This window comes from Bos mutus, chromosome 15 (genome assembly GCF_027580195.1).
Source record: "Bos mutus isolate GX-2022 chromosome 15, NWIPB_WYAK_1.1, whole genome shotgun sequence".
Taxonomy (NCBI): domain Eukaryota; kingdom Metazoa; phylum Chordata; class Mammalia; order Artiodactyla; family Bovidae; genus Bos; species Bos mutus.
The window spans coordinates 51,854,181-51,873,119 of NC_091631.1; the positions used below are offsets into that span (position 1 = coordinate 51,854,181).

The 18,939-nt window shown below is 45.2% G+C and overlaps 1 protein-coding gene across 1 annotated transcript in view; it reads right to left on the reverse strand.

The window, feature by feature from the left end:
* Window positions 1-11,164, reverse strand: part of CEP164 (centrosomal protein 164) — a 79,857-nt gene extending 68,693 nt beyond the window's left edge. Inside the window, 2 exon segments of the mRNA XM_070384154.1 lie at window positions 2,489-2,591; window positions 11,038-11,164. Of these exon segments, the coding sequence (XP_070240255.1) occupies window positions 2,489-2,570 (82 nt within the window). The 5' untranslated portion in view covers window positions 2,571-2,591; window positions 11,038-11,164.
* Window positions 11,165-18,939: the final 7,775 nt, after the last annotated feature.

Consider the following 18,939-nt stretch of genomic DNA (forward strand, 5'->3'; position numbering starts at 1 on the left):
GCCAGGCGTGCAAAACACCGAGAAAAGAGCTCTTGGGCAGAAGAGCAGATGCAAAGGGCCTGCAACACGTAGCAGCCTGACCTGTCTGGGGATGGTCAGAAAGGCCATGTGACCAGTAAACGGAGGGAAAGGCAGGCACTGAGTCAGCCTGGCCAGGAGGCAGGGCCGGGTCATATAGAGTCCTGCACATCCCACTAAGGGCACTGAGTACAATGCAAGATTACATGGAAGATTATGAAAAGCAGAGCCCTGATAGGATCCGCTTCACACTTCGAGTTCACTCTGGCGCTAAGTGGAGCACAGACTGGAGGCGGAGGAGGAGAAGCAGGGAGGCAGACTAGGAAGCGGCTGCAAGCCCAGGAACAGAAAACGGGGGCTCCAACTCAGGATGTCTGCACGTGACTGAGCAGAAAGAGAGGTTTTTTAATAAAAATCCTGAAAAAAAGTTAGACCCCTTTCACAATAGCAAACCAAAAAGAATAAAATATTTAAGAAATGAACTGAGGGGACTTCCCTGATGATCAGTGGTTAAGACTCCATACTTTCAAAGCAGGAGATGTGGGTTCAATCCCTGGTTGAGGAACTAAGATCCCACATGCCACATAGCACAGCCAAAAAAACAAACAAACAAACAAACTGAGCAAGAAGTGTGCAAAATCAAAATGAAGAAAACTTCCAGTTACCCGTGAAGAAAACAAAAAAAGATGCAAACGGAAAGGAATAGATGTTCTTTGACAGGAACCGCCAGGTTGACCTGGATGCATAACTTAACTGCACAGAGATGGCAATCCTCTGCAGTCTCATTAATAAATTTAACACAATTTTCTCTAATTTTTTTCTACTAACAGTTCCCCAATACACAGCCCTCCCCAGAAAGACAGGGTGATTATAAAGTCCATGGGGAGATAAAGCAGACAAGATAACCAAAAAAATTTTTAAAAAAAAAGAAGAAGGGCACTTCGGCCTTACTAGACACTGGAAGGCTTATAACCGAGCCTCAGTAATTCAGAGCACAGCTCTGTAAGAACAGACAGCCTCAAAGAACAGGAGAGAAAGTAGACCCTCATACACACACGCGGCACTCAACCAGCGGGCAAAGGATGAGCTATTCAGTGAACAGTGCAGAGACGAACCCAAGGAAAACCTGAGAGCAGGGGAGCTTTTCTAACTATGATCAAAATTCAGGTGCCATATGAGAACTGACTTATAAATGTAACACAAAGATTAAAAATCTCTACATGGCAGGATTCCCCTGGCGATCCTGTGGTTAAGACCTCATGCTTCCATTGCAGGGGGTGCAGGTTCAGTCCTTGGTTGGGAACTAAGATGCCATGTGCCACACAGAGTGGCCAAAAAAAAAATATTTTTTTAATTGAAATTTCTACATGGCAAGCAAACAATAATCCTATGCTATAACAAATCCTATCCTATCCTAATGTGGGATCCACAGATCCAACAGTTCTTCCCCCAAACTGGCTCACAAACCATCTGCACTATAAGCAAAATCTGTGTGTCCAGGTCTGCAACTCAGGAGAAATGCAAAGAAATCTTCACCCATCAAAATAGTCTAGTGTTTCACAGTGAGGGCCCTGGAACTAGAAGACCTGGGTGTGGAACCTCACTGCCCTATAGTACTGTGTGACTACTGGGAAGTAACTTAACCTTTTGGTGCCTTGGTTTCCTCATCTGTAAAATGGGATAATAATAGTGCCTCAATCATGGAGTTGCTATGAGGGTTGAAAAGGAAATAACACGTAAAGTTCTTTTGTAGAGAGACTGGCACATGGTAGCACTCAATAAATTTTGTTGTTATTGTTACTAATAATGCTATTGTTGTTTTAAAAAACACAACCACTTCCTGATGGCTCAGACTGTAAAGAGTCCGCCTGCAGTGCAAGAGACCCGGGTTCAATCCCTGGGTTGGGAAGATCCCCTGGAGGAGGGCATGGCAACCCACTCCAATATTCTTGCCTGGAAAATTTCAGGACAGAGGAGCCTGGAGGGCTACAGTCCATGGGTTGCAAAGAGTTAGACAGACTGAGCAACTAACACACTTAAAGAAACTGAGTTTCCCCTAGCCTCAGGACATACTGTATTATATATCTTCTTAACCATATTTTCATTTAAAATTAATCACTGATCTGACCCGAGGTCACCAAATTTTTTCCGCAAAAGACCAAACAGTAAATATTTTAGGCTCTGTGGGCTGTACAGTCTCTTGTCACAACAACTCAATACTGCCCCTACAGTGTGAAAGCAGCCATATACAACACATAAGTAAGTGTGGCCGTTTTCTAATAAAACTTTATTTACAAAAGCAAGCTACAGGCCAGGTGAGGCCCATGGGCTATAGTTTGCCAACCCCGGATCTAACTCAAATATACTGAGCAGCCCTGTGCACATTCCCTCCTCTGCACTAGAAGGACGAAAATTAAATCAGAAGCAACTGCCCTCACAGAACTATCACAACACCTCCGGGGCCTCTTACCATGCTCACTGGGGATGTAGTTCTCATCATAGTCTTCCTCCAGAACCAGCTGGTCTCCTATGCGGATGGGTCGGCCGGCCATGATCAGTCTGGGCTCCAACGCCTAGATTCCCCAACCCAAAGAGAAAAATCAGTGTCCCAGCTTAGACAGGGAGAAGTTGAAGCTGGTCTTGGGGCACCTGGGCAGCCCAGCCCCTGCAGGCCAGCTGGGCCAGATAGGAGGTTTTTTCCAGAGACTGGGGAGAGTGGAGCGGGGAACCAACAGCTCAGAACTTAAAAGCCTTATAGGCTCTGTACCCGGGAAAGTTCCTGGAGACACACCTCCCCAAAAGCCTTGCTGAAGACTCCATGGACCACAAAAGTTCTGGAAATCCAACTCTCTCAAGGGTTTGACTTCATACATTTGCCCACAAAGACGAGTAACAACTAACAGTCTATGACCCCTGCTAGAAAACCCTAAACACCAAAATAGCTAGCAGCACACACACCTCCATACACCAGTGTCCCCCAGTGCGCTCAGGCTGTCTCAACACATGGCCCTGTTTGCACATTCCTACTGACACTCAGCGAAGCCATCAGGGGGCTTACAGTCTAGTGGAGGCAGGCACACAGCTTCACCAGAAGTAGCAGGCAGAAGAGAAAAAAAAAATCCTGCTCTGGGGAGTATTAAGAAAGAAGTCACACACTCCCAGTGCAGGGATGAAGGAAGACTTTGTTAAGGAACTGGGTACAGAAGGCTGACAAGAGTTCTGAGGGCAGAGAGAAGAACCCAGGCAGAGGGAACAGCCTTTGAGGCAAGGCATTATGCAGCGCCAATGCCAGCGTGCATGGCAGGGACGGAGGGGAAGCCAGGCCTGGTCATGGTCGTGGAGAGCTTGGTGGATGATGCTGAAGGGCCTCGACTCTGTCCTGTAACAGAGGGGAGTCACTGAGGGCTTGTGGGAGAAAGTGACACAGAGTGGTTTTTTTTTTTCAAGATGAGAACTTTGGCAGGAGTGCCCTGGCCGGATTGGAGAGATGAGAGACTGCTGCTGCTGCTGCTAAATTGCTCAGTCATGTCCGACTCTGTGCAACCCCGTACCTGGGATTCTCCAGGCAAGAACACTGGAGTGGGTTGCCATTTCCTTCTCCAATACATGAAAGTGAAAAGTGAAAGTGAAGTCGCTCAGCCGTGTCTGACTCTTAGCGACCCCATGGACTGCAGCCTACCAGGCTCCTCGGTCCATGGGATTCTCCAGGCAAGAGTACTGGAGTGGGGTGCCATTGCCTTCTCCGGATGAGAGACTAGTGTCAGGAAAATCACTAAAGAGGCTACGGTCCCTGGGAAAGATGATGAGGGCTTAACTGGGGCAGAAGCAGTGGGAATGGAGAAAAAGGGACAGACACAAGGGACGATGTGATGTTAGGTTTAACGTAAGAGAGTCAATTCCTAGGCAGGTTGATAGGAAGCCCGGGGTTCCTGAGGAGGAGAGGAGGGTCTGGGGCTCTAGAAGAGGAGATAGGGGTCTGGAATTCTCAAGGAGGAAGAAAGGACAAACACCTTTTTTTCTCTACATTCCTTAGTCTTAGGCACCTGAAACACTTTTTTTTCTTTAAGCCTGGAACTGATGATTACACAACAAACAACTCAGTTTAAACTCTGTAACTAAGAATTATATATCCATGTATCCTGCTTGAGGACAGTTTCTCCTTCCTGAAAACCTTCTGGCTCATCCTGTTATTTTAAAATGTAAATTATGGGAGTGGGTCTAGTAAGATCTTTACAACCTTGAGACATTCTTTTGATTTATTGTAGTTAACTAATTTAAAAAAGTATATAACCCCCTTGCATAGACTAGCAAGGTGGGGGCATTCTCCATCCCCCTTCTGATGTCTATGTCAGAAGCTTTCGAAGTCCCTTTTCACTTCAGTAAAACTCTGCTACACAAAAGTTCCTGGTCCCTGGTCCCCAGGTTAAATCTTCTTCGGAGATCATGAATCCAATACCTAAGCTGTCAACAGGACCAGGATAGGGGCAGGGCGGGGGCAGAAGAGTGGAAAGGAACCCAACCTGAATGCAAGGTTTCTAGCTCAGGGACAGTGATCACATTCTTCAACTGACAGGCTGGTGCGGTTCCACACCTGTTCCTTCCTTCGCATCCCTGCTCCTTCATCCACCTCAGGACCCCAGGTCACAGCACCAGTCCCCTGTGGGAGCTCACACACTGAAGCCTGACGACACCTGGACAAGTCAGCCTGTAGCGCGTGCAGACAGCCCTTCAGAGGGCCTCCCCCACTGAGGCAGCATCAGCTGCTCCACTGTGACCAAAGGGAGGAGCCTGGAGGAACTTCCTGACATCTCCTGCAGCCGCCTCTTCAGAAACGGGCACTGTTCACCTGGGGCAGAGCATGACACGGCCCTCACAGCAGGGGAGTGAGCAGAAAGACCTGGTCAACAGAAAGGAGGCTGGGATACAGCTCGTAAAGAATGCTCAGGAAACAGCCAGGTCGGTGATTCTGAATCTGCTCCAAGATCCCTGGAGGGGGGCCCCTGATAAACGCAAAGGATCTCTGAAGGACCATTCCATGGCCCTTGCTGCACCCTGGCAGGTGAGAGATGGACAAGGAAGGTGTCTTGCCTTAGGACTCACAAAAGATGGTTCCCAGACTTCCCTGGTGGTACAGTGGAGAAGAATCCACCTCCCAATGCCGGGGACACAGGTTCGACCCCCTGGTCTGGCAAGATCCCACATGCCGCGGGGCAGCTAAGCCCAAGTGCCACAACCACTGAAGACCACGTGCCCTAGAGCCCATGCCTCGCAACAGAAGCCACCGCAAAGAGAAGCCCCATGCACTGTAACTGCAGAGTAGCCCCTGTTCATCACAACTAGAGAAAGCCCAGGTGCAGCAACGAAGACTCAGCACAGCCAAAAATAAATTAAAATGCCTTTTAAAAAAGATATTTCCCTTTGTCCATCACTGGACCCAACGGAGCCAGCCTTCTGCCACCCCTCATTCCCACCACGACACCTCTAAGCAGTAACTTAGTGCCTCAGGAAGAAAGGCTAAAGAAAGCAGCATTCTTCCCCAGTACTTAAGCCCAAGTGAGACGCTCTCTCTCTCCCCTAAGAACACGTAACACCTGTGGATGTAATGCTTGTAATGCCCCCGCGTGCACAGTCTGCCATAAGTAGGGCCCCGACGTGGAAAAAGCAAAGCAGGAAAGTACCAAGAACCAGGGCAGTAGAACGTGGTCCACAGGCTGGGGGCTTAAAGAGATCTCAGAATCTTTAATCCTCTGAGTCAGGGAGGAGAGGGAAAGAAAAGGGGAAAGGATCTCTGGGGGTGGAGGATCACAGTGGCCTGAACGTCAGGCCGTGCCTTATTCAATTCAACAGGCAGTGATCTATACAAGGCGCTGCAGCAACTAACTCAGGGAATCTGAGAAGTCTACCTTTAACAGACTTCCCTATCCCTAGACACGTGCCATCTCCAGAAAGAGGGGGCAGGTAAAGTCTCTTGTCTTCCTGGCAAAATGCCTCATTAGCTACTTACAAAACTGTCTGTGTTTAACTATTTATAAAGTTCGGGAAGAATGTGGAAAATCTACATTCCTGAATCACTCAAATGTCAAACAAATCTTCTGCCGGAAAAAAAAAATTAAAATGTGGGTGTTCTGTTTCCTGGCTTCAGGAAAGAGGTAGGCAAGGACAGGGCAAAAAGAACAGGAATTGCGGGATTGAGGAAGGTAGTGGAAGAGAAACCATATTCATTCAACAGCAGCTGGAGATCATTTATTCATTCAAGAAATACTGGGTTGGCCCAAAATGTGTGTTTGGATTTTCCCTTAATATCCTACAGAAAAACCCAAATGAACTTTTTGGCCAACCCAATATTTACTTATTGCTGGGCACTGGAGAGGCAATTAAAAACAGATTCAGCTGCTACTCCCCTGGAACTGGTCTAGTGAGACAAGGAGACAAACCAGTCATAGGAAAGTGTGTAATTTTAACTGGGGAAGAGCTCTGAAGGAAATGTGCCTGATTTAGATGAAGCCCCTGCTGAGAAGTGAAGAATGAATAGGTAGTCACCAGACAGAGAGAGGAGGAAAAGGTGTTCTAACAAAAGCAGCAGCAGGTGCAAAGGCCCTCCCACAGGAAAGAACACTAAGCGAGGAGAAGGGTGGTTAGAGACGATGCTGGGCAGGTGGGTGGCAGCCAGACCACCCCAGGAACTTGGCCTGGAAGGTCCAGAGAGCTGGAAGTGAGGAAAGGTTTTTCCAGATACACATTTTGAAAGAGGTTACTCCAGGAGCCAATGGAAACAGACAGGAATGGAGGCCAGGTTGGAAAGAAGAAAATCAGAGTAGCTGTAGAGAGATTAGGGAGGAAACCATGAGCCAATCTAGATGAGAGCTGATCGTAACCTGGGCGAGAGGGGGTAAGATGAGAGGTCTAAGAAAGCAGCCCTGAGGTCAGCTTCGGCAAACACACGACACGTGTCCTAACATTTCCCACCAGGCCCGAGACCCTGAGGGACAGTGCTGTCAACCTTGGCGCCCTCGACGAGGCTTCAGGACCATCAACACCGCGCTCCATGCAGCACTTAACAACAGAGCAGATGAAACCTGATGACAAGGGCGTGCCACCAAGCCTGGCACTCACCGTGAGCCACAGAGCTTTGGGGGAGGCTCACCCAACTGTCCTCATCCATCTCCTGCCAATCCCAGAATCTAGCAAAAAAAAAAAAAAAGGAATGGCTCATATACCTCCTCCAGGAAGCCCTCCCTGACTAACCTCAGCCTCTCCCGTCAACTTACAACCACTTCAGCACAGAGCACACAGGTTTTCTTGTGTTCACAGGCATATTATTTTCCACATGACCTTTTTCATGGGAATGAGTTCTACCTCTCCTGTTAAACCAAAGACTTCTGAGGCCATGCCTCTGCCTCCTTCTGCATTTTGCAACCAAGCCTAAAATAAGCTATGTAAAGGTAGAAGCCCGATCACTGCTCTAAACCACTGACAGACAATGGAGGAAGCTCAAAAGCCAGAAGAAAACCACACAAGCTTTGGTCCAACTGCCCTTCCCATGCCAAATTTTTCCTCTGTGCTTTGCGTCAGCCAGCATTAATGGTCGAAGCACCAGTTTGGGGGCCAGAAATAGGCAAATTAAATCCCATCTCCCTTGCTTACCAGCTGTTTGACCTTAGGCCAGGTACTTCCCCTTCTCTAAGCCTCAACAACCTCATGTGTGTAACTCAAACAGCCATGATAATCTACTTCAAAAGGCTGAAGATGAAACAATACTTGTACCAAGCACAGTCCCTGATACACAAAATATGTTAAATAAATTTAGCAGTATTACTGATATTACTGCCAATTCCACAGTTGGATCATTCTTAACTAGTAAACGGTCTTTCTCACGTTAAGCCAAAATCTGTTTCTAAGAAACTTCCTCCGATTTGTCCTGTTCCACCCTCTGGACCCACAGAGAGAACCCAAGGCGTCTCTACTCCAAGTCAAGTTTTCCCAGCTCCCTTCCCTTCAGCACATGCCATTGGTTCCCAGTCTCCCCACATCATGGTTACCTTCCCATGCATGTGGTCTAATTTAACAGGCAAAGCCAAAAAGTTCTCCATACCTGCATACTCACCAAGCATACAAACACATATGCATACTTCGGGTTCCCTGAGTATCATTTCTTCCACTCTGCTTGAACAATTATAAGGAAAGTTCACTATCAGAAAAGAGAAGAGTTATTGGAGAAGGCATTGGGGAGAACGCTGAAGCCATTAGAGTTGATTAGGCAGTGGTATGAGCACAGGCTTGGGAATATTCTTGGCTTTGAATCCCAGCTCTATCACTTACCACCTGGGCAAGTTGCCTCAGTTTCCTCACCTGTAAAACGGGGATAATAATAATGCCTATCCAGAAGGGTTATGAGGATTAATGTAAAATACTCAAAACATAGTAAAATCTCAATAAACGTTAGTTATTATTGTTGTTCAGTAAGTCGTGTCCGACTCTTTGCAACCCTATGAACTGCAGCACGCCAGGCTGCCCTGTCCTTCCCCACCTCCTGGAGTTTCCTCAAACTTACGTCCATTGAGTCGGTGATGCCATCCAACCATCTCACCATTCACTTATTTAAAGGGCATAGTCTACATTGCTCCAGAGGATAGATCTAGCACTGGGGAATATAAATTAAGGCCATTCAGACATCCAATAACCACTTATCGATTGATTGGTCAGGCACTGTGCTGTCAGGGCTACAAAGCTGGTAACACTTCAGCTCAAGCTAGCTGCGAAGCCAAATATGTAAACACACGATTATGCAGTGTGTTAAGTGCATTAAGGGAAGTAACAGAAAAGGCAACAGGACACAAAGGCAAGGGCAACCTATCCTACTTTGGGAGATCAGGAAAAACACTGCAGAGGACCATCGAGACGGCTTTTGAAAGTTAAGCAGGAGCTCATCAGGATGAGGGAGTAAGGTTATCTGGAGACAAAAGACACAGCTTGTACAAAGGCAAAGAGGCAGGAGAGAGTATATGGCAGTAAGACAACAAAAGCTTATATTCACTGAATACTTTCTATGTTCCAAGAACTGTACTAGTGCTGTATATACATCATCTCACCACATCCTCTCTGCTAAATAGAGATTTTTATAATCTTTTATTTTACAAAAAAGTAATCTGAGGATAAGCAAATTTAAAAAAACTCTAACCTGCTCAAGGTTTCACACCTAGTAAGTGGCACAGCAGAACATGCATGCATCCATGTCTATCTGACTCCAAAGCCTTGAGCTCTTAAAAAACACCCTTTTAGACATAGTTATTACCCCCATTTTACAGATGAAGGAACTGAGGCAACTTGCCCAGTTGGTAAGTGGCAGGGCTGGGATTCAAAGCCAAAGATGTTCCCCAATCTGTGCTCATTTGTTGTTTTTGTTTAGTCACTAAGTCGTGTCGGACTGTTTTGTGACCGCATAGACTGTAGCCCGTCGGGTTCCCCTCTCCATGGTATTTCCCAGGCAAGAAAACTGGAGTGGGTTGCCATTTTCTTGTCCAGGGAATCTTCCAGACCCAGGGATCAAACCCACGTCTCCTACATCAGCAGACAGATTCTTTACCACTGAGGCACTAGGGAAGCCTCTGTGCTTATCATCACTGCATAATCAACTCTACTGTCTTCCAGGCTTTCCTCAGGGCCTTCTCCAGGAAATGTTTTCTTTTCCGGTGGTGAACTTTCTTTATAATAGTTCAAGCAGGGTGACCAGCGCACAAGGGACAATGGCAGGAGAAAGACGTACAATGGAAGGCAAGGGACACAAGATAAATGGCTTGGGAGGATTGTGGCTGCATCTTGACATAACAAGGAGCCATCACAGAATTTCACAAAGGAAACAGGCCTGATCAGATCTGTAGTTTAGAGAGATGATTCTGACAGCTGTGTAAAACTAACTGGAGAAGGGCAAGAACAGAAGCAGAGAGAACACTTAGAAAGTTATCCTGAAAACACAGGCAAGAAATGATAAACGAAGTCAGTAGCTGTGAGAATGAAAAGGGCCAGATTCTAGGTGTTGTAGGAGGCAGAATAATAGTATCTGATGTCTGCAGTAAGTGAGGGAGAAACAAGAGGACAATCAGCACTTAGGCCAGTACATTGTGATCATCTGTTCACTGCTATGCCTTGCCCAATAGCCCCACCTAGCATACTGCCTAGATATAGGAAATGTCCAACAAATGTTTGCAGCATATTCTAGATGAATGAATTATAAGTGCAGATGTGGCTGAGTGAGTGAAGGGGTGAAGTCCTTCACTGTGACAGGAGCTACAAAGGAGGAACAGATCTGAGGGACCAGGAAGGCTGGGTCAGCATTCAGCTGGGGATGATCAGTAAGCAAGTGGACCTCAAGAAAAGAGGTCTGATGGGAGCCAATTGGGGAGTAACCGTTAAATAGACGGTAACTGAAACTCTGGGTGAAATAGCCCTAAGACGGAGTGTAGTGGGTAGAAAGGAGGGGCTCGCGAAAGCTGATGGGGGCGGGGGAGGGCTGGGGCTTGGAAACCAGAGAGAAAGGAGTCGTAGAAGGCAAGTGAGGAGGGCAGTTCCAGAGGGAGAAGGTGGATTTTTAAATTAATGCAAGGAAAGAAAAAAGCAAAAAACTTACTATCTTCCCCAGCTGACCAAAAGACTGCAGAAGGTTGGGCCTGCCCGGATTCGGACATGGGGGAAGCTTCCCCAAGAGAGAAGTATTCAAGCAGGGTTTAGAAGGCCGGCCTTACACACTTAACTGTGACCAGGACAAACAAGCTAGAGCCCCCGCCAGCTGACACTCGTGACCCAGGGCCCGCTTTCACTGCCCCGCCAGGACTCCAGCCCAGGCCCTTCCGCCACTCAGATTTTGGATACAGCCGCACTGATCAGGCCCGCTCCATCCTCACTTTTCCTTCAGTTCCCGCCCACACTCGTGCACATCCCGCTGGGTGGAACATGAATGTGCCTCGATTCTCCCGCTTCCCTCCGTTCCCCGCCACCCAACCTGTCCCTCGAGGGCGTCCTCACCTGTCCCCCACCCCGGGAGGCCCAGGGCGCTAGCTCCCGGCTCTACGCGGCTTCCCCAGCACCACCCCGGCTCCCGCTTCCAGGGACGCCGGGGTGTTGCCCTGCAGCGGCCAACAACCACTTCCGGAAAGGGTACCAGCCTAGCAACTGAGGGTACCGCCTCTACCTGGAGTCAATAGGTCGCTGAATGAGAGCCTGGCATCAGATTGGTTAAAGGTCCCGTCGAATCACGGCCGCGTTCTGAACGTTTCCCGTTGTACGATGGGAGATGTAGTCCAATATACTAGACGGGGTTCCGCGTGAGTTTAAAAGAGGATTCTGAGTTTAGACATGAGGGGAATTTCTTTCTGAGCAGGAAAGGATCATTCACAGTATCGACAGTAACATGTATTAACTAAGGTAATTTTTTTGTCATAATTTTTAGTAGTATAATTAACATCAGGTGAAAAGTACTCTGATCCTCAATAATCAACCTACAGGCTTTAATAAACAAAAGACTCTCTCGTGCTACTTATGAATTAAGAGACCACTACCAATCGTTTTACTGGAGCTCAGGGCTCAGTTTGCATGTCTGCAAGAAGAGGATAATAATATGTCTTAACTATTTAAAATAGCCTGTTTAAGAAGAAGTAACAATGTGTAGCCCGTCCACACACGCTGCCTAGCAGAAGGGTTACCACTAATATAATTTCAAAGGCTTTAGTTTTGTTTTCACAAGGGCAAATCTTCCTTTCTCTTACATGTCCTTAACCTCCTGAGGAAGTTTAAGACAATCCCAGCTCTGGCCACTACATCAGTGGTGTAGGGAAAGAACAATTGGCCGGGTAGCGGTGATCAGCTTCTCTCATCCTACTCCACTCATGTCCTACAGCTGAAGTCATGTGTGGCAATGCGAGCGCCCACCAAGCACATTGTGGTGTGCTTGCTTGGCTGTCCTATATAAGCACCACCTGAAAAGCTCTTGCGGGTGAGTTGAGTTCTTGCTGCTGAATCAGCCATTAGAGAGCAAAGCATGTCTGCCTTGCCACTGTGAATAAAGAATGTCTGCGGTTCCTATGGCTCCTTATATCTTCTTTCAGCTTTGCCTTGGCTACCCTGGGTTCAATGATCTGCAAGACAAATGCGAAAACCAGGGAGCGAAAAAAGTGAAGTTACTTGTTTGATGAGAAAGATGGATCACCTGGAGCAAATCCTCACAGCCTTCCTAGGGGAGATGCATCTGGCTCCTGTTAAGCCCAGAATCTAGTCCCAGCACCACTCAGGGCCTGATCCCAGAAGGAGGAACTCAGACCAGTGTTCCTGTGGATACCAAAGCAGATATCCAGAATGTATTCCTCATGTTTAACTTCAAGTCTTTCCTGTGGCAGTGCTGCCTATGCTCCTTATTTTTCTGACTGTAGATGACAGAGCATGACTCCCTCTTCTTTTCCACACTCCTTAAAAGTCTCACAACCACTGAAGCCCACTCTAGAGCCCAGCGCTCTGCAACAAGAGAAGTTGCCACAATGAGAAGCCCCTATACACAACTAGAGAATAGCCTCTGCTCACTGAAATTAGAGAAGGCCTGAGCACTGCAGTGAAGACCCAGCACAGTCCAAAAAATAAGTCTCATAGAGAGGCCAAGGGACGGACTGGGAAGAGACTCTGAGAACTCACCAGTTCATCCACCACGGTCCTTGCACAAAACTGGGGTTCAATAAATCATTCATAGATTTGGTCCCTCCATCCAAGAACTCACAATTAATCTAGCTGACATTAATTGCCATCAAAATTCTTAACTTTTATTCCTTAGCTTGTGTCACTTGCTCTCTCATGGGGAAGGCTAATAAAATAAGGGTTACTATAGAATTAATGAGGTTACCCCACACAGATAAGCAATTTGCATTCTATCAGGTTTCCCTGTAGATTTGTACTCAGAAATGCAAGCTAATTTCTAAATGCCCTTAGGCAAACACAATTAACAAAACAAGTCTTTGGGGGAAAATAACAAAAATGACACATCAATTGCTATGCCAGTACAGTAAGTCCCCTACATATGAATGAGTTCTGAGAGCCCATTCGTAAGTCCAATTTGTTCTGAAGTCCAACAAAATTAGCCTAGGTACCTAACTAACACAATCAGCTATATAGTACTGTAATACAGTATTGTAATGGGTTCATAATACTTTTCACACAAATAATATGCACATAAAAAGACAAACAAAAAATAAAACATTTTTAGTGTCATAGCACCTTGAAAAAGTACAGTAGTAAAATACAACAGCTGGCATAGAGGAGCTGGCATTGAGTGAACTAGCAAGAAGAGTTACTGACTGGAGGAGAGAGAAGAGGTGGGAGATGGTAGAGCTAAAGGATCGTCAGCAGTAGGAGACAGAGGGCAAGCTGCAATTTGATTCCCACCTGACATTGATGGCACCAGTTCTGGTTCCTTGTTGAATTCAATTCTATCTACTCTCTTGAAAAACAATCCAGTAATGTCTAGGTAGTGGTTTTTCAGTCATTCAGTCGTGTCCCACTTTTTGCGACCCCACGGACTGCAGCACACCAGGCTTCCCTGTCCTTCACCATCTCCCACTGTTCACTCAAACTCATGTCCATTGAGTTGGTGATGCCATCCAACCATCTCATCCTCTGTCGTCCCCCTCTCCTCCCGCCTTCAATCTTTCCCAGCATCAGGGCCTTTTCTAATGAGTTGGCTCTTCACATCAGGTGGCCAGAGTACTGGAGCTTCGGCTTCAGCATCAGTCCTTCCAGTGAATATTCAGGGTTGATTTCCTTTAGGATTGACTGGTTTGATCTCCCTGCTGTCCAAGGGACTCTTGAGAGTCTTTTCCAACACCACAGTTCGAAAGCATCAGTTCTTTGGTGCTCAGCCTTCTTTATGGTCCAACTCTCACATCTGTACATGACTACTGGAAAAACCATAGCTGTGACCATACAGTCCTTTGTCGGCAAAGTAATGTCTCTGCTTTTTAATACACTGTCTAGGTTTGTTGTAGCTTTTCTTCTGAGCAGCAGGCATCTGGGTAGTAGCTCTTTTTTTTCTCGTCACAGATAACATGGTGGCACCAGATTGCATTCTGAATGACTGCAATAAACTCTGTGTACCATTCTACGTTTAGATCTGATGCCTCAAAAAACAAGTGCCTCCTCAAATAAACAAAATTCTCTTACCATTCCCTGTGTCATGAATCTCTTTGGTTCTTCTTCTTCCTCTTGTCTCTCCTCCTGTCCTTTCTCCTGGCCTCCAATTCCATCAGGTCTTCACATTCTCATCTTTGTAAGTTCACAACTTGGAGGTTCACATGTAGGGGACTTACTATAATATATCCAATGAGTGAGGAAGCGAAACAGAATTTCACACATTGTAAATTATCCTTTGCAGTCAGGAATAAACATTTAGGAGTGATTTTTTTAAATAGATGGGGGAGGAAAAAAAAACAAATTATTCTCAAGTGTTATGCCACACTCCCAAGTCAGAAACTCCACTGTTAGAACTTTGTCTTTTCTTTTCATCCTGTTTACTGTAATACACAGAAAACCATCTTTATAATAAGAAAAACATTCAATCCTACCTTTCTCTTTTCAAAAAGTATGTAGAGATGTGAAAAGTTTCCTCTACACTTTCGATCCACCTTATTGGGGGACTTCCCTGGTGGCCTAGTGGCTAAGATTCCATCCTCCCAGTGCAGGGGGCTTGGGTTCAATCCCTGGTCAGGGAACTAGATCCCATATGCCCCTACCAAAGATCCTTCCTGCTGCAACTAAGATGGTGCCACCAAATAAATAAATATTTTTTAAAGAAATAAATAACATGACAAACTGGAGACTTCCCTGGTGATCCAGTAGTTAAGACTCCAAGCTTCCACTGTTGCGGGTGTGAGTTCAATCCCTGCTCAAGGAAGTAAGATCCTGCACGCTGTGGGGCCAATAAATAAAGTAATAACCTTAAAAAAAATAAAATTTCAAATTGCCTTTCCATCTTCCTTCTCTGTTTTATCTTCAAAGCACATATCACCATCTGAAATGCTATAATTTTTATTTCTTATCTGTCTTCCTACCTTAGAATCCATAAGCTACATGAGGAGAGGGATTCCGTCCATTTTATTTATTGTGTCCACAGCGCCAAAACAGTGCTTAGCATGTGGTAGGCATTAAACAGATTTGCTGAATGAACGAATGAGCAAAAGAAGGAAGGAAAGAATCCCACACTTCAGACAGAGGAAACCACTGTTGACATTTCAGTCCCCACCTTTGCTGAAGACATTTTAATGTCTGTGCAGATGTAAATTTATGTGCAAACATGTATATGCACATGTGCAAACATTCTAATTTTTACAGAAATGAGATCAAAGATACATATTATTTTACAATGTCAAACAACTGAACATGTCATAAACATATTCCAGAGTGAACTCATAGAAGTTACTCCACTCCTTATAATGGTTATATAAGATTCCATTGACTGTCTCGTGTCCCTATTGATAATCATTTTTTTGCTTCCAAAGTTTTGATGTTGTACATAATGCTGAAATACTGTTGGATTTTTGTTGGATAGGATCCTAGAAGTGACACTGCTCAGAGTTCACACTTTTTATGTTTTTACAAACATTGCTAAATTTCTCTCTAAAAATGGAATAATTTACAGTTCAACCAATACCTTCACCAACATCAAATATTACCAATGTGAGAGGCAAAAAAAAATTAATGATGGTGGTATCCAAATATTATTTTGTGTGCTTTTACTGTTAATGAAGTTGAACTTTTTTTCATATGTTTAGTGGCCATCTGAATTTCTCCTATCAAATATCTATTCACATTCTTTTTTCATTTTTCCCAGGTTGTTGGGGGTTTTATAGACTTGCAGAAGCTCTTTGTATATTATAGACATTTACCCTTTGTCTCTTTATTGTGTGACAAATACACTGTGTGACCAGGGATCAAACCCATGCTCCTGTGATTGCTTACCAGGGTGATTTTCCTGGTGGCTCAGTCAGTAAAGAGTCTTCCTGCAACACGAGAGACCTGGGTTCGATCCCTGGGTCAGGGAAGATCCCCTGAAGGAAATGGCAACCCACTCCAGTATTCTTGCCTGGAGAATTCCATGGACAGAGGAGCCTGGGGGGCTACAGTCCATGGTGTCACAAAGAGACGGACACAACTCACAACTGAATGACTTTCACTTTCACCCTTTGTCTATTGTGTGACAAATACATTGCGTGACCAGGGATCAAACTCATTGCCCCTGTAGTGGAAATGCAGAGTCTTAACCACCGGATTACCAGGGAAGTCCCTGTAATTATATTTTTTTAATGTTTAGCATTTTGATCTGCAGTTTATTTTTAGATGAGATAGGATTTAGTTTTCTTTCCTCCCAAAAGGCAGCCAATTGTCCCAACAACAGTTATTAGTAAATGCATCCATTTCCCCTTAATATGAGTGTCATCTTTATTATATACAAGGATCCCCAAATATATATTTTTTATATTGATTTTTAATTGTTTAACCTGTGTCTAATCACCTTTCTCTATCCATATTATGTGATTTGTAAATAATTATCCTTTGCTTTCTAACATTTGTTCCATTTTTTAATCTTACCAAATTAGCTAGACTGATCTAATCTGACTTAAGAGTAGTGATAATGATCTCTTTCCTAAAGTGAAGTCTCTCAGTTCAATTCAGTCATTCAGTCGTGTCCGACTCTTTGAGACCCCATGAATCCCAGCACACCAGACCTCCCTGTCCATCACCAACTTCCGGAGTTCACCCAAACTCATGTGCACTGACTCGGTGATGCCATCCAGCCATCTCATCCTCTGTCGTCCCCTTCTCCTCCTGCCCCCAATCCCTCCCAGCATCAGAGTCTTTTCCAATGAGTCAACTCTTCGCATGAGGTGGCCAAAGTACTGGAGTTTCAGCTTTAGCATCATTCCTTCCAAAGAAATCCTAGGGCTGATCTCCTTCAGAACGGACTGGTTGGATCTCCTTGCAGTCTAAGGGACTCTCAAGAGTCTTCTCCAACACCACAGTTCAAAAGCATCAATTCTTCAGCGCTCAGCCTTCTTCACAGTCCAACTCTCCCATCCATACATGACCACAGGAAAAACCATAGCCTTGACTAGATGGACCTTTGTTGGCAAAGTGATGTCTCTGCTTTTGAATATGCTATCTAGGTTGGTCATAACTTTCCTGCCAAGGAGTAAGCGTCTTTTAATTTCATGGCTGCAGTCACCATCTGCAGTGATTTTGGAGCCCCCCAAAATAAAGTCGGATGCTGTTTCTACTGTTTCCCCATCTATTTCCCGTGAAGTGATGGGACCAGATGCCATGATCTTCGTTTTCTGAATGTTGAGCTTTAAGCCAAATTTTTCACTCTTCTCTTTCACCCTCATCAAGAGGCTCTTTAATTCCTCTTCACTTTCTGTCATAAGGGTGGTGTCATCTGCATATCTGAGGTTATTGATATTTTTCCCAGCAATCTTGATTCCAGCTTGTGCTTCTTCCAGCCCAGCATTTCTCATAATGTACTCTGCATAGAAGTTAAATAAGCAGGGTGACAATATACAGCCTTGATGTACTCCTTTTCCTATTTGGAATCAGTCTGTTGTTCCATGTCCAGTTCTAACTCTTGCTTCCTGACCTGCATATAGGTTTCTCAAGAGGCAGGTCAGGTGGTCTGCTATTGCCATCTCTTTCAGAATTTTCCACAGTTTGTTGTGATCCACACAGTCAAAGGCTTTGGCATAGTCAATAAAGCAGAAATAGATGTTTTTCTGGAACTCTCTTGCTTTTTCGATGATCCAGCAGATGTTGGCAATTTGATCTCTTGTTCCTCTGCCTTTTCTAAAACCAGCTTGAGCATCTGAAAGTTCACAGTTCATGTACTGCTGAAGCCTGGCTTGGAGAATTTTGAGCATTACTAGCATGTGAGATGAGTGCAATTGTGCGGTAGTTTGAGCATTCTTTGGCATTGCCTTTCTTTAAGATTGGAATGAAAACTGACCTTTTCCAGTCCTGTGGCCACTGCTGAGTTTTCCAAATTTGCTGGCATATTGAGTGCAGCACTTTCACAGCATCATCTTTTAGGATTTGGAATAGCTCAACTGGAATTCCATCACCTCCACTAGCTTTGTTCGTAGTGATGCTTTCTAAGGCCCACTTGACTTCACATTCCAGGATGTCTGGCTCTAGGTGAGTGATCACACCATCGTGATTATCTGGGTCATGAAGATCGTTTTTGTATAGTTCTTCTGTGTATTCTTGCCACCTCTTCTTAATATCTTCTGCTTCTGTTAGGTCCATACCATTTCTGTCCTTTATTGAGCCCATCTTTGCATGAAATGTTCCCTTGGTATCTCTAATTTTCTTGAAGAGGTCTCTGGTCTTTCCCATTCTGTTGTTTTCCTCTATTTCTTTGCATTGATTGCTGAGGAAGGCTTTCTTATCTCCTCTTGCTATTCTTTGGAACTCTGCATTCAGATGCTTATACCTTTCCTTTTCTCCTTTGCTTTTCGCTTCTCTTCTTTTCACAGCTATTTGTAAGGCCTCCTAAGACAGCCATTTTGCTTTTTTGCATTTCTTTTCCATGGGGATGGTCTTGATCACTGTGTCCTGTACAATGTCATGAACCTCCATCCATAGTTCATCAGGCAATCTATCAGATCTAGTCCCTTAAATCTATTTCTCACTTCCACTGTGTAGTCATAAGGGATTTGATTTACGTCATACCTGAATGGTCTAGTGTCGTTCAGTCGTGTCCAACTCTTTGCCACCCCATGGACTGTAGCCTGGCAGGCTCCTCCATCCATGGGATTTTCCAAGCAAGAATACTGGAGTGGATTGCCAATTCCTTCTCCAGGGGATCTTCTCAGGTCTCGGTCGCACTGCAGGCAGACTCTGAGC